The sequence below is a fragment of the Pundamilia nyererei genome, unplaced genomic scaffold (genome assembly GCF_000239375.1).
Source record: "Pundamilia nyererei isolate P.nyererei 1_Seehausen unplaced genomic scaffold, PunNye1.0 scaffold00266, whole genome shotgun sequence".
Taxonomy (NCBI): domain Eukaryota; kingdom Metazoa; phylum Chordata; class Actinopteri; order Cichliformes; family Cichlidae; genus Pundamilia; species Pundamilia nyererei.
In genome coordinates this window covers 369,894-382,811 of record NW_005187667.1, presented here as the reverse complement: position 1 = coordinate 382,811, position 12,918 = coordinate 369,894, and the positions used below count along the sequence as shown (strand labels likewise).

The window sequence follows — 12,918 nt, the reverse complement described above, 5'->3', positions numbered from 1 at the left end:
TATCTTATCTTATCATATTATATACATTTGTACTTATGTAAATATGTATATTTTTATAGTTTTTCAAATCATTACAGTGCAATACTTTGCACGATTATGGATATACTTATAAGCACAAACACATGGCTGTTACACCTGTTACACTTTTTTATATATATTATACAGGATAATATACACTTTTACATTTTTATATATGATTCTTACTCCTGTTTTTATTTCTTTTTTCTCTCTTAGTTTAGGTAAAAGTTTTTCTAGTATGTTTCTCACAGTCGGGGGGAGTATTTTCTAGCCAGGAAAAACATTTCACTGTATGTTGTACTAGCTATAACTACATGTGACAAATAAATAAATAAAGAATGAATAAAGAATGAAAGTCCCAGGTCATTGGTGTAAAAGTCAAGTCACAAGTCTTAGAACATTTTTTCAAGTCAAGTCTAAAGTCATAAAATTAATGACTCCAGTCCACACCTCTGGTACTCACTGACAGGTTCTGGGCACTTTTTGCGTGTCTCTGGCCAGCCTGACCGGATGATGCGTTTGAGGGTAGAGAGTTGTTCGTCTTGGGCCGTGGCAGTTTTGATGCATTCCAGTTTCTCTGTGCTCACTGGTGCTGTCCGGATGATTGTGTGTGCTTGTGTTTCCATTTCCTCACTTAGTGAGCTGTCACTGTCGTCTGTTGACTTTCTTGATAGCGTGTTGCTACTGGGATCTCTTTTCCAGGCCTGTGGACAAGTGTTATGCTGTACTTCTGAAGCGCAAGCAGCGTACGTTGTAGTCGAGGCGGTGCAGTGATGTGTGATGAAATCTTTTACAGCCATAGAGGACGGCGTAGAGTTCTTTCTCTCTTTGGGCGTAGTTTTGCTCTGTTTTGTTGAGCAGTTTCGACGCGTATGTGACCGGCCGTCCTTTTTTTTAGAAGCGTCTATTTGTAGTGTTACCTCCTTTTGAGGGTTGAAATATGCACGCACTGGCCCTGGTTCGGCAGTAAGAGTGTCTTTGATTTGCTGGAGAGCTCGCACGTGTTCTTCTTCCCATTTGAACGGCATGTCTTGGCTCAGCAGCAGTCTGAGTGGTGCGCTCATTTCTGCCAGGTGAATTAATCTGGTGAGATAATTCACCATGCTGAGGATTGTCTCCAGCTCTGCAGCGTTTTCTGGAGGTTTCATGTTTTTGATAGCTTTTACCTTGAGTGGGTCTGGTTTCAGCCCGTTTTTTGTGGGCTTATGTCCGGAAAAGCTCACCTCTGTAACACAGATGCAGCACTAAACCTCTCTCTTGTGCGGTTGAGCATGGCTTTGAGGTTCTTGTCATGTTCCTCTTTTGTTTTCCCGAACACAATGATGTCGTCCACGATGCCTGCCACTGCTTCCAGGCCTTCATACGTCTCGTCAATCCTCCTCTGGAACTCATCTTGAGCAGACACAATGCCAAAGGGGAGTCTGAGGAAACGGTGTCTGCAGAAGATTGTGTTGAAAGTAGTCAGAAAGGACGACTCTTCACTTAGCTTGATGGGCCAATAGCCGGAACGTGTGTCGAGGATGCTGAAAAACTTTGCACCTGTAGGCTTGTATGTCACATCCTCAAGAGTGGGGAGTGGATAGTGTGGTCTCATTATGGCTTTGTTTAGAGGTCTTGGGTCCAGGCACAGCCGGAGTTGGGGTCTTTTCGGGTTCTCGCAGATTACAAGAACGTTGACCCATTTGGTGGCCTCTGTCACTTTCTGGACAATCTTGTCTCTTTCCATATTGTTCAGCTCTGATTTGACCCGATCTCTGAGGACAAAAGGTGCGACAGTCGGGTCCACTGTGAAGCTGCACTCACCTTGGAATTCCTCAATGTCTTTGAAAACGTCATGATGTCTGGTGCTTTGGTGGGCTGCTCTGCTTCCATGCTCTCCGTTACTGCATACTACAGATGGCACGATACCACTTTTTATGTCCGATACCGATATGAATCCGATATAGTGTGTTTTAATAAATAAAACTGTTTTTTAATATCTTTCTGCATTTTGTATAAGTTCAAACTCAACTTTAAATAAACAACAACACTAAAGCTATCCTGTTACACCTGTATGCAAAAAACACACTGCACCCAAAATATTTCATAGTTCAGCAAAACTGATCAATCTAATGAACTTAAACTTGCTCCATCCTCCCTGTTCTGGTATTTTAAAGAGTAAGCAGCCTAACTAGTAGGTTTGCCAACTCCCAGCAAAAAAGGTTTATGTGGAACATAAACAAGCGGACACGCGATGGTCTTACCATCGTTGTTGCTAATGACGACGCATAAAAACAGGCGCTTGTCCGTCCGTAGTGTGGTTATATTAAATATAAGAGAGAACTTTAATAAATGAATACAGCCACGACAGCGACATCAGAACCATGAAAAACATATTACCGTAAACAGTTTATTTTACGACACCACGAAACAAACGATAGCGTGAAATGAAACGACAGACGTTTTTATATTGTTTTTATATTGCAAGCTGTGAGTTAGCGCAGGTGGTCTGTAGTGGCATGGAGGCAGGCAGGTGAAGGGGGTGAACAACCCGTGGGACTGGCAGGTGGTCCAGCGTCCAGATGGGAGCTCTTCGGCAGAGATTTGCGTCCAGCAACTTGATGCGTGGAAGGGTTAGCTGAGAATCTGGCAAAGAGAGGTTGCGTACGCTGGCCTTATGAGTCCCCGGCTTAATCACCCACAGGTGCGAGCAATCAGCAGAACACAGAGGCCCCTCCCAGGGGTGGAGATGCCGGCTCGGAGGGAGACACACTAGCACACCCTCGGACCATGACACGCACAAAACACACCTGCACCTGCAGCACAGAGTCCTCCAGCCGGGGTGTAGCTTTGAGCCTGTGGCCTGATGGGAGTTGTAGTTCTTTCACAGGGTCTTCTCTCTTAATCAGAGAATCAGTGATCTGAGGAGGAGGCTCCATCTGTGAAGATAGCTGATCACTGAGGTGGTGGAGGAAAAAATCCAGCAGTACAGAGCCGTTCTCCTCCTGCAGGGGGTGCTGTGGTGTCTTCAGCCTGAGCGGGTGCAGCAGGAGATGAACTTCCTGAGTGAGCTGCTGGGCATGAAGGTGGTGCTGCTGCTGGAGCAGAGAGTCTTTACAGGAGAGACAGAGGGAGGGCGCCGCCATGATGGTGATGTTGGTGTAACGCCATCATGGATGAAACAAAGCTCGTGTGCTTTTTTCTGACATGTCAACTTTTTTTCCCCTTTCAGAAACAAAGACGTCACATCTGAGCTGGATCAAAGGAACAAATAACGTTTATTACTGTCGTCATAGCGATCTTACAAAATTGCATCTTTACCCTGGTACAGGTGTGGGGTTCTCACGCGCAACTCCGCCCCCATGGCTGTGATTAGAGATATTACAGAGTCTTTTTTAATCAAAGTCAGTCCATCAAACAGCCTGAGCTCACAGCACAGCTGAGTCTGTGTAGCTGCAGGTCATCTGTCCGGCCAGCAGGTGGAAGCAGCGTGCAGCAGAAGAACTGAGCGCCCAGGTTACCAGTCAGAGGTAAACGTGTTTAAAGGAACAGAAGAAGAGTTCAAACCAACCTTTAAAAGTCCTCCAAACATTTTATTAAATTAAATCTGAAAAAACAGGAAACCTCACTAAACCTTTCACAATAAAAGCTCTTTACATCTTTATTTACATGTTAGCTCTCATGTTAGCACCTGCTGCCTGCAAACCTTCAGCCTGAAGGCGGGGTTAGTCACCTGGGACCACAGCTGTAGCTCTCTGATTGGACGCTTTCAAAGCAAAGCGTGAGAGCAAGGCTATCTTCCTAAAATACTGGAGGCTTCTCAGGGCAAAGCTGTTGTCTCGTCTGTCCTCGACATTTCCTCAAAGAGCTCGTCATCGTCCTGCCTCCAGACTCTGCGGATGAGTGGGTGGAGCCTCAGAGCTCAGGGGCAATTCTCGTATACGCCTCCCTCACCACCATCCATCTGGTAGATGTTGTCCACGGCGGCGGGCTGAGCGTGCAGCTGCAGAGTCGACGACGTGGGGTTGAACCGCACCGAGCGGCTGATATGCCGATGCTGCCGAGGGCTGAGACATGAGAGCGAGAGTGTTAGTCAGCTGTCAGGACCTTTGGCTATAGAAACATTAATGAGATTACTCTGACTGCAGGAGATTATAACATCCTGCAGAGAAGCTCCAAAATAAAACGATTTGCTGCTTCTGTCACATTTTATTATAAACCAAATATTAAAAAACATGATTTAATTTTATCCACACATCTAAAACTCATTGAATCTGTTTCCTGCTTTCATCCTCATCATGACTCAGATTTTCCAAAGTAAAAGCCTGAAACTTGACTCAAAGCAGTGTGAAAGGTCACTTCCTGTTCATGACTCTGATTATGCTGCAGTTCAAATGAAGCATTAACGAGCAGTCGTGTTAATGATGATGATGAAGGATCTTCCTCCCCGTGCTCTGAGGCTCCAGTGCAGCAGTGATGGAGGTGGAAACACTGAGGCTGTGGATCACCCACACCCACTCATGCTGGGGCGGCTCTGATGGACTCGGCTCACAGTCGCTGAATCACAAACCAAAGATCGAGACAACCCGTTGCTGTAAACGGCAGAGCTTTGGTAGTGTCGCGCTTGTTCTTGAGTTTGGACGCCATAATGGCGGACTGTGCTCAGGGCTTTTATGGACGGTGTTTCTAGTAGCGGAGGGGTGGAGGGTGTGGTGCTGCTGTGGGTGAACATGAGGCTCTGACACAGGCGTCAGCTCTAAATGATTCCACTCTGATGGGCCTTAAAGGTCGAGCGAGCCGCCGTTGGCTGGTTTGAACTCTGTGGTCGTCTCACCTCTCAGTTTCAGTCTGAACACGCGATGAAGGCTGAGAGATGATGAGTCACGACTTCTCAGCAGCGCCCGCGATGGTCGAGGTGCGGAGACACGTTAGTTACTCAGAAACACAAAGATAAGGATCGTGCACTCACACTGTGTGGAGGAGCTTCAGTCTTCTCACTGCAGAGACACAAAACAGCAGAACCATGTTAATGACGAGACGTTTGTGACATAAAAAGAACAAAGCACACAAATCAGCACCAAGCCGAGCGACCGAGCCCGACGCGAGAAACACAAAGACCAACGCACTGAGACGCGCTCCTGATGATCAGTGACCTCGCCTGAAACATCCAGACACCGTCGCTCTGTGAGGGCGGCGAGGTCAACGCTGCCGAGGCCATGTTGGGTCCAGATCGCAGCTCACGAAGAGCTGAATGAGCGCAGAACGTCGTTCAGTTTCTTTATTTTAACGTTGTTTCCTGTCTTACATGCACGCACAGCAGCAGACTGCAGCTAGCTTCATGCATGCAGCAGATGCTCCGGCCCCGTGAGAGGACCAGAGGAGGCCCTGACACGCACCTTCATCTGGACTTTAACACGATTCACTGCAGAAATGATGAGTCACGTCACACGGACGTGTTTGCTAATGCAGCTCAGCGTTTCCATCAGAGCTGCTGCTACAGAGCGGGGGCGCTGACGTCAGCACGAGGGTCTACCGCACGATTCTCAGTAATGATGAGCGATCCAGCCCACGCGCTCGCTCTGCGGCGACACAGACCCGAACATCTGGTTCTCAGGAGAAGGCGGAGCTCCTCGGGCGTGTCTGCAGAGGTGAAGCTCGGGAACAAACTGTTGAAACGTTCACACCTTCAGCTCGGCCTCCGCACCATCTCAGCGGTCTCGCCTCCTGCAGGGGGCGCTGTGGTGTCTCTAAGCTTCCCTCTCACTGGAGCTCCATGTTTGTGTTAAACAGTCTGGTTTCAGCGCACTCTCCTGTCTCCGAGACATCTCCACGCCTTCACAGGTGTGCCACACCTGTCCACTCCTCATCCTCTTGTCCTTTTGCAAGGCTCCATTAAATATCCAATGATTATTGTACAAAAATAAAAACAATCAGCTGATCTGAGAGGACCTGACCAGGACGTGTCCCTGTTTATTAAACTGCGCTGCGTCACATGACCTCCATGTTTCCTGTCTGGCTCAGCTAAAAACACCAGATCATGGACGGGGAACTTCCTCTTTGTCCTCCGTTACTTTGTGCTTCTCTGCTCTGGCTTCCAGTTTCCTACAGGATCAAACTTTTAGCCCCTTCATACCTGTCTGAGCTCCTTTCATGCTCCAGAAAAAGCAGGAGGTCCAGCTCAGGATGAATGCTGTCCGTCCCTCGGACTAAACTCAAATCTCGTGGCGATAAAGCCTTCTCTCTGGCAGGTCCCAGACTTTGGAGTAGTTTCCACCTGAATATTTAAATCACTTCTAAAGACACATTTTTATACTCTGTTCTTTAACACACTATGACCATTTGGTCTTATTCAGTAGTCTTAGGTTTTGTTTTATTCTCTTATTGTCCCTTTATTGTTTTACATTGTTTCTGTTTTAATGGCATCATTGTTGGGCACTTTGTGCAGCACGAGCTGTCTGGAAATGTGTATACACAAACTTGACCTTGTCACTGTGAGGACAGTTTGACTAAACTCACCCAGGAGTCCTACGATGGCGAGCAGAGACACCAGCCCCAGCAGGACGCAGACGACCACCACCATCAGCTGACCGCCGTCCTCGCCCTGTAAACCCAGAAAAACACCACATGACTCTGTCACAGGGAAGCTTCACCTTCTGTAATGCAATCAGCAGAGAGTTCGTCTGTTTGACTGACTCTACTCTTTGGTCTCACAGCATTTATTCAAATAACACTTTTATATTTGGTGCCTTCTTTCCCAGCATGCATCTGGCTGCCACAGTGAAGTCAGTGCGATGGCTTTAAAAAGCTCAACAACACAATGAACTCGTATTGAGCCACACAAAGTTCAGTGTATTTCCCATTTAGCCTCCTTACCCCTCAGAGACTGAGCACAAAATCACTACGAGCTCATATCCACCTGCTGCCCCTGGACAGGTGTGGTAAAAGGTGTGACTCCACCTGTGTCGTGTTATTCAGTATCTGTGGTGTATAAATAGCCCTGCTGCTTCTCTGTTTATCAGGTGGTCAGTGGTCTTGTTTGTGGTTTTCTGGTCTCACTCTCTTGTTGTCTAAACTGCTTTTGTTTCCTCTTGTTCTTGTTGCAATTATAATCATTACATATTAGGACCATATCACCCTATTAGAGCACTTGGCTCTCGCTCTGCAGGCCTACTTGTTGTTCCTAGAGTATTTAAAAGTAGAATGGGAGGCAGAGCCTTCAGTTTTCAGGCCCCTCTTCTGTGGAACCAGCTTCCAGTTTGGATTCAGGAGACAGACACTATCTCTACTTTCAAGATTAGGCTTCAAACTTTCCTTTTTGCTAAAGCATATAGTTAGGGCTGGACCAGGTGACCCTGAATCCTGCCTTAGTTATGCTGCAATAGGTGTAGGCTGCTGGGGATGGCCCCGCCCCTCCCTGAGCCTGGTTCTGCTGGAGGTTTCTTCCTGTTAAAAGGGAGTTTTTCCTTCCCACTGTCGCCAAAGTGCTTGTTCATAGGGGGTCATATGATTGTTGGGTTTTTCTCTGTATCTATTATGGTAGGGTCTACTGTACGATTAAAGCGCCTTGAGGCGACTGTTGTTGTGACTTGAGGCTGTATAAATAGTTTTTATCAGCTTGTCAGTTATCTTTAAGTTGCTCTAATTTTTACAAATACAGTGTGTGTGAAAACATAATTAATTTTATATATAAAGAACCAAGAAATACTTTTTTTAATCTCAGGTTCTGGTTTGGACTGTCCAATCACACGAGGCCGCGTTAGCAGTAGTGTGAGCTGCAGACAATCCAAATAACGTGATCAGAAACATTTAACACACAAACTGACATGAATACAATTTAATCCGTTTTTTAAGATATAATGTGAGACGTAAGGACCCACAGACACCTGGGAGCTGTTTATTCATGTAACTCGATGAGGGTCGCTCACATGGATCCTGCTGCTGGATGTAACTCTGTGAACCTGCAGGGATTTCATACACTCAGAAGAAAGACTTCTACAAACAGCTGGAAGCGTGCAGGATTATTGTTAGGATGATTCTCACTGTTCACATCCTCAGTATGAAATATGTGGGGTGATGGTAACAGCAGCAGGTTTGGCACAGCTAAGGGAGGACGTAACTCCATTAGGTTTAGCGGTTATAGATCGCAGTGACTGCAGTGTTTTTAATGTGAAACTGTCTTTAAGGATGTGAAAGTCCCGACACCCTGACTTCGGTCGCTCTCAGCGACTTCATGTTTTCATGCTGTTTTTCTTTCCTCACCTCGCTGCTGCTCGTCATGGTGGAGGGCGAAGTCAGGAGGCTTTCTGCAGAGGTCATGTGACCTGCAGCATGAGGAAGCGAAAGCAGAAGATTTTAAGACAGCTGTGTCAGCAGCAGCATGATGTCATTAATTTTAGCCTCTGATCCTTTATTCCAGAAACACACTGAGTCTGAGACCAAACAGTTCCTGTCACTTTCAGCCTGATTGGACAAAAATCAGGAAGCGATGCTATAAATATGTGATGACTAATAAAGTTTGTTCCACAGAAATGTAAACGATCCTCTTTCCTGTCATCTGTGTTTGGTCCTGACAATCATGTGTTACTTCATTTCTGTCATCAGCTGATTAATCACAGGTCACCTTCAGAGGCTGCCGTCGGCTCTGTGGGCGTCTCTGAGTTTGGCGCCGTCCATGTGGGAGTTTGTGGCGCTGAAACAGATCATTGACATGACGTCAGCACACTCTGCTTCAGATGAGTCTTTGTAATGAGAGGATCAGCAGGTGAGAGCAGTTAAACGTTCAGAGAGCTGCAGCTTCCTCGTGATGCTATTATCAGGAAACTAAAGCCAAACAGAGATTTCTTTATTTAAACACGACTCGAGTCACGACTTCATGATGCTCAAATGAAAAGAGGAAAAGGAAACAGCCCCGAGGTTAGACCTGGTCGACGTGCTGATTCTGAACAAGGACAACTGTGTGAGGAAGACTCTGCTCACTGTGTAGACTGAGACGAAGCTGTAGTTGCTATGATACCAGAGTCCGATGGTTCTGGTGTTGTAATTCCTCACCTGTGACGACGCTCAGGTCAAAGTGATGCTTCTCATCGTTGAACCAGCCGGGTATCTCCACCCTGCAGCCGTATTGTCCAGCGTCTCCCTCTGTCAGGTTCATGATGGTCAGAGAGACGTCTCCGTCCTCCAGTCGGCCCAGCAGCTCATACCTGCTGGAAGCTCTGGTTAACACTCTGAGTCCATCTGTGGAGATCAGCGGATTGGAGCAGCCTCTGGCTGGTATTTCTCCTCGCTGCCAGCACGCTGACAGAGCGCCGTGATACTTCCTGTCATATTTACAGGGCAGAGTGACGTCCTGACCTGTGTGACCTTTGACCCTGCTGCCGTCACATTCACAGACTGGAAACAGAAACACAGGAAAGCTTTGTTACATCAGATCCAAACTCTGCTCAGGGCTCAGATCAGGTCAATGTCATATCATCTTCACTGGTTTTACTGGTTTAACTGGGTCTGAGAGAGTAATTTCGAAACGGGGATCAATAAAGTATAGATTATTATCATTATTAAACTGGCGTTTTAATCGATACCAGTGCCTGATCAGTTTATAGATTCTGCTTGTTTGGCAGTTTGATGTCAAAGTTTAAAAGAGAAGGTCAAAGGAGCCTGGAAAGAAAAGCGTCTGGACTTCTTTGAGTTGCTTGAAGACGTTTTAACTCTCATCCGAGAAGCTTCAGTTCTAAAACCAGAAGTTTAGTTCAAAAATCATCCCCTATGTAGCCGGTGTATCACAGAAACTCAGGAGAGTTTTCTCCAAGCACGACATCCTGGTTTCAGACCCAGCAACACGCCCAGACACAAACTGGTTCATCCCAAAGATTACAAGACAAACTCCCAACTCTTGAGCCACGATCGCCCTTTCGCCTCCTTTATCTTAGTGTCCTCGATTACTTTCAACTCTGTCTTGTTACCCTTATGTTTCCTTGCTCTCGGATCACCTGCTGCTTCCATGTAAAGCTTCAGTTTGTTTCTGTTCTCTGTATGTTCCCTTTGTTCCTTCGGTCTTTAGGTATCTAGACTCTGTCTTTGTGTGTTATTGGAGTTACTAAAGGTTAGTTTTGTCTTTGACCTCCAAGACTCAAAAACAACACGTAAGGATGAGAATCATGGAAAACAAACCCAGATGGTGTTTGTGAAGCCTCAACATGAACATTTCCATCGTCACCATGGAAACCAGACATGAGAAGCAGGAGGTGGATGAGACTGAAACAACTTGTCAGTCACAGGTTTTTAGCCAATGAGCATTTCCAGGATAATCCTCCTCTCTGACACATGGAGTGACCAAAATCTACAAACTACACGTTAAATTAGATTAAATGTGAAAACAGTGACTGAGTTCACACTCATCAGGTCGGGGATCAGCCCCAGGCCCCCTGCTGGCCATTAGAAGAATGCAGGTTTAAGACACATTTGGCTTCACTTTTTAGAAATCCAAGCTCCGTCCAGCTTTGCTCTCCGTCAGCTCACCCAGGCTCAGCGCCAGAGAGACTTTGACCTTTAGATGAATTCTCACACAGCTACAGATGTGACAGAGAGAAGAAGACGTTTATCCACTGTAACCCTGGAGAGGACGGCAGTGAGGTTTAGACCGCCACTGACCCTGTCCCCCCGAGTTTGTGACAAAATCACTGCTTATTATCCATCATTGAAGAGACGTCAGAGATCAGTTTCAGTAAAAAAAAGACCTTTGGGGTCATCTGAGGTTAAAAGGAAGCACACAGTGAACCAGCTGTTATCTCTGGGTAACGTTTGGGTAACATGACGTTCATTCTCGTTGTTAGCCAACCCTTCAGGAAACCCAGCTGTGCTGACGGGGATTCGAGTTTTCACACAACTATAGATCACATCCACCATGTGAGGCAGAGAGATAAAAACAGCAGATCAAAGTTCCACCAGCAGCACAGCTGAGGGGGATCACGCGTTTTCAGTGATGATAAAGGTTAAATAAAGACACCAGGCAAATAAATCTCAGGATCAGAGACAGTGGAAAGGTGCAGGTTACCTGTGAGCAGCGCCAGCAGCAGCACGACCTTCATGACGAAGCCCGAGTGACTCGTCAGAGCTCGCCAACACGTTTAAACAGCTGCTGACAGCCTGCGAGTCATCACAGCTGCACGCTGCAAAAAATGATCCTGAAACCACAAAAACAGAGAGGCGGGGCTCCTGACACAGTCTTTACTCAAACAGTTAATCCACGGATTCGACCCCGGATTATTTCCTTTACAGTTCAGCGTTTTGTTGACATTTAGCTCCCTCTGTGGTTATCATCCTCACCCCCTCGTGTCCTCCATGTTTTCTTCCTTTACGTTTTATAGTTTGGTTTTTTCTGGAGGTCTCATGCTTTGTAGCGCTGTGGTTCTTGTTGTACTTGAGTTTATGATTGATGCAGTCTGTTCAGTGTAGCCTGTGTAGTATTTATTCTTGGAGTCATTTCCTGTTTTATTTTGGTAGTTGGCTTTCTTCTGTCTTGTGCTTAGTTTTACTTCCTCCCCCGTCTGTCGCCCTCCTGATCACCTCAGGTGTATAAATAATCCTTCCCTCAGTCTTTGGTTCAGTTTGTTGCCTTCGTTGGACTGTTATTGGGCCGGGCCGTTAACCAGATTAACCAGTCAGGAGCAGATTATAGAGCAGAGATGGTGGTTTCGCAGCACAGCGACCCCTGAAAGCTGAGCTGAGAACGGTCACAGACAACAACAATAAAGAAACAAAAATAGTTTTGAGTTCAGTTTATGTCCTGAGTCTTTGTGTCCGTCCCTCTCGTCTTATGCACATAGAACAAACGTCTGAAGGTTGACGTAAGCATGAAGGTGGTGCTGCTGTTCAGATGAAGCTGACCTCAGACGTTTGCTTCTGTCTGCTCTCAGAACTGAAGCCACAGTAGACGCCAGACTGAAGCTTTGAATCCTCAGAGTTAAACCAGCAGCATCATTTCGCTTAGATTAATCAAAAACAGCTATTTACTAGAAATGAAACCTTCAGAGCTCACCAGGGGGCCGCAGGCCACGCTTTGTGAACCACTGATGTGAAAAACATTACATATGATATTTCAGTCATTACAAAACATGTATTATAGTATTTAATTAATAGCTGCAGCATTTACTGTGTATTAAACTATTTTATTGTCTACAGAGAACATTTAATATCTATTCTGTGTACATTTGTAATATTTTATGCAGAATTATGGTTTATTTACAGTATTTTCTTGCATCTTTCAGTGTTTCTGCAGCTGAGCAGGCAGAGCTGAGCTGCAGTCACTACTTTCATGGTTAAGTTACTAAACTTCCGCCTCACAGACAGCAGGATGACTACGAGGGGGAAGTTTTCCCCCACAGCACAGCTGAGTCTGTTCAGCTGCAGTTCATCGATCAGCCACATGGTGGAGGCAACGAGCACTAAACAGGGGTGAGAAACACAAGAAGAAGAACTCACAGTGAGGAAAAAAAGGTGAGTTCCAACCAACCATTAAAACAATTAAATTAGCAGACTCATTTGTACTGTTGAAAGTGATTATTTAACACATCAAGCCTTAAATAAAGGATTGTTTAAGGCTTCCAAGCTTGAGGTCCATACGGTACATCTCAAGGAATCAATTTTCTCACTTAACGAGATTATAAAAGATGCCAGAACTGAATATTTTGCTAATCTAACAGCTTCAAAAAAGAAAAATCCCAGAGTATTGTTTGAAACAATTAAAAACATTGTCTCTCGTGATATTCCTCACGTACCAGTCTATACTAAATCTCATTGTAATGACTTTATTTTAATTGAATTGATTGATTTACCTTTATTAGTCCCACAAGGGGAAATTTCATAAGGCTGCCGACCTATTGCACGCAATGGCGGCGCCATCTTACCCTCCGACCATACATACAT

The 12,918-nt window shown here is 45.8% G+C and overlaps 1 protein-coding gene across 1 annotated transcript; it reads right to left on the bottom strand.

Annotated features, from left to right (window-relative positions):
* Positions 1-3,252: 3,252 nt before the first annotated feature.
* LOC102204836 (hepatitis A virus cellular receptor 1 homolog) lies at positions 3,253-11,412 on the bottom strand. Its single transcript, XM_005750229.1, has 7 exons — positions 11,048-11,412; positions 9,046-9,387; positions 8,618-8,686; positions 8,257-8,318; positions 6,514-6,598; positions 4,967-4,994; positions 3,253-4,064 (listed from the first exon to the last, which is right to left on the bottom strand). Exons 1-7 carry the CDS (start codon positions 11,079-11,081, stop codon positions 3,920-3,922), a joined length of 765 nt encoding a protein of 254 aa, XP_005750286.1. The 5' UTR covers positions 11,082-11,412; the 3' UTR covers positions 3,253-3,919.
* Positions 11,413-12,918: the final 1,506 nt, after the last annotated feature.

Bases quoted from the DNA above. Each gene is read 5' to 3' on its own strand.
- LOC102204836 (XM_005750229.1), bottom strand. From the start codon at position 11,081: ATGAAGGTCGTGCTGCTGCTGGCGCTGCTCACAG. The intron at 8,687-9,045 runs GTGAGGAATTAC...GATCTGTTTCAG, and splicing joins TGACCTGAGCGTCGTCACAG to CGCCACAAACTCCCACATGG. The intron at 4,995-6,513 runs GTGAGTTTAGTC...GTGTCTCTGCAG, and splicing joins CGCCATCGTAGGACTCCTGG to TGAGAAGACTGAAGCTCCTC.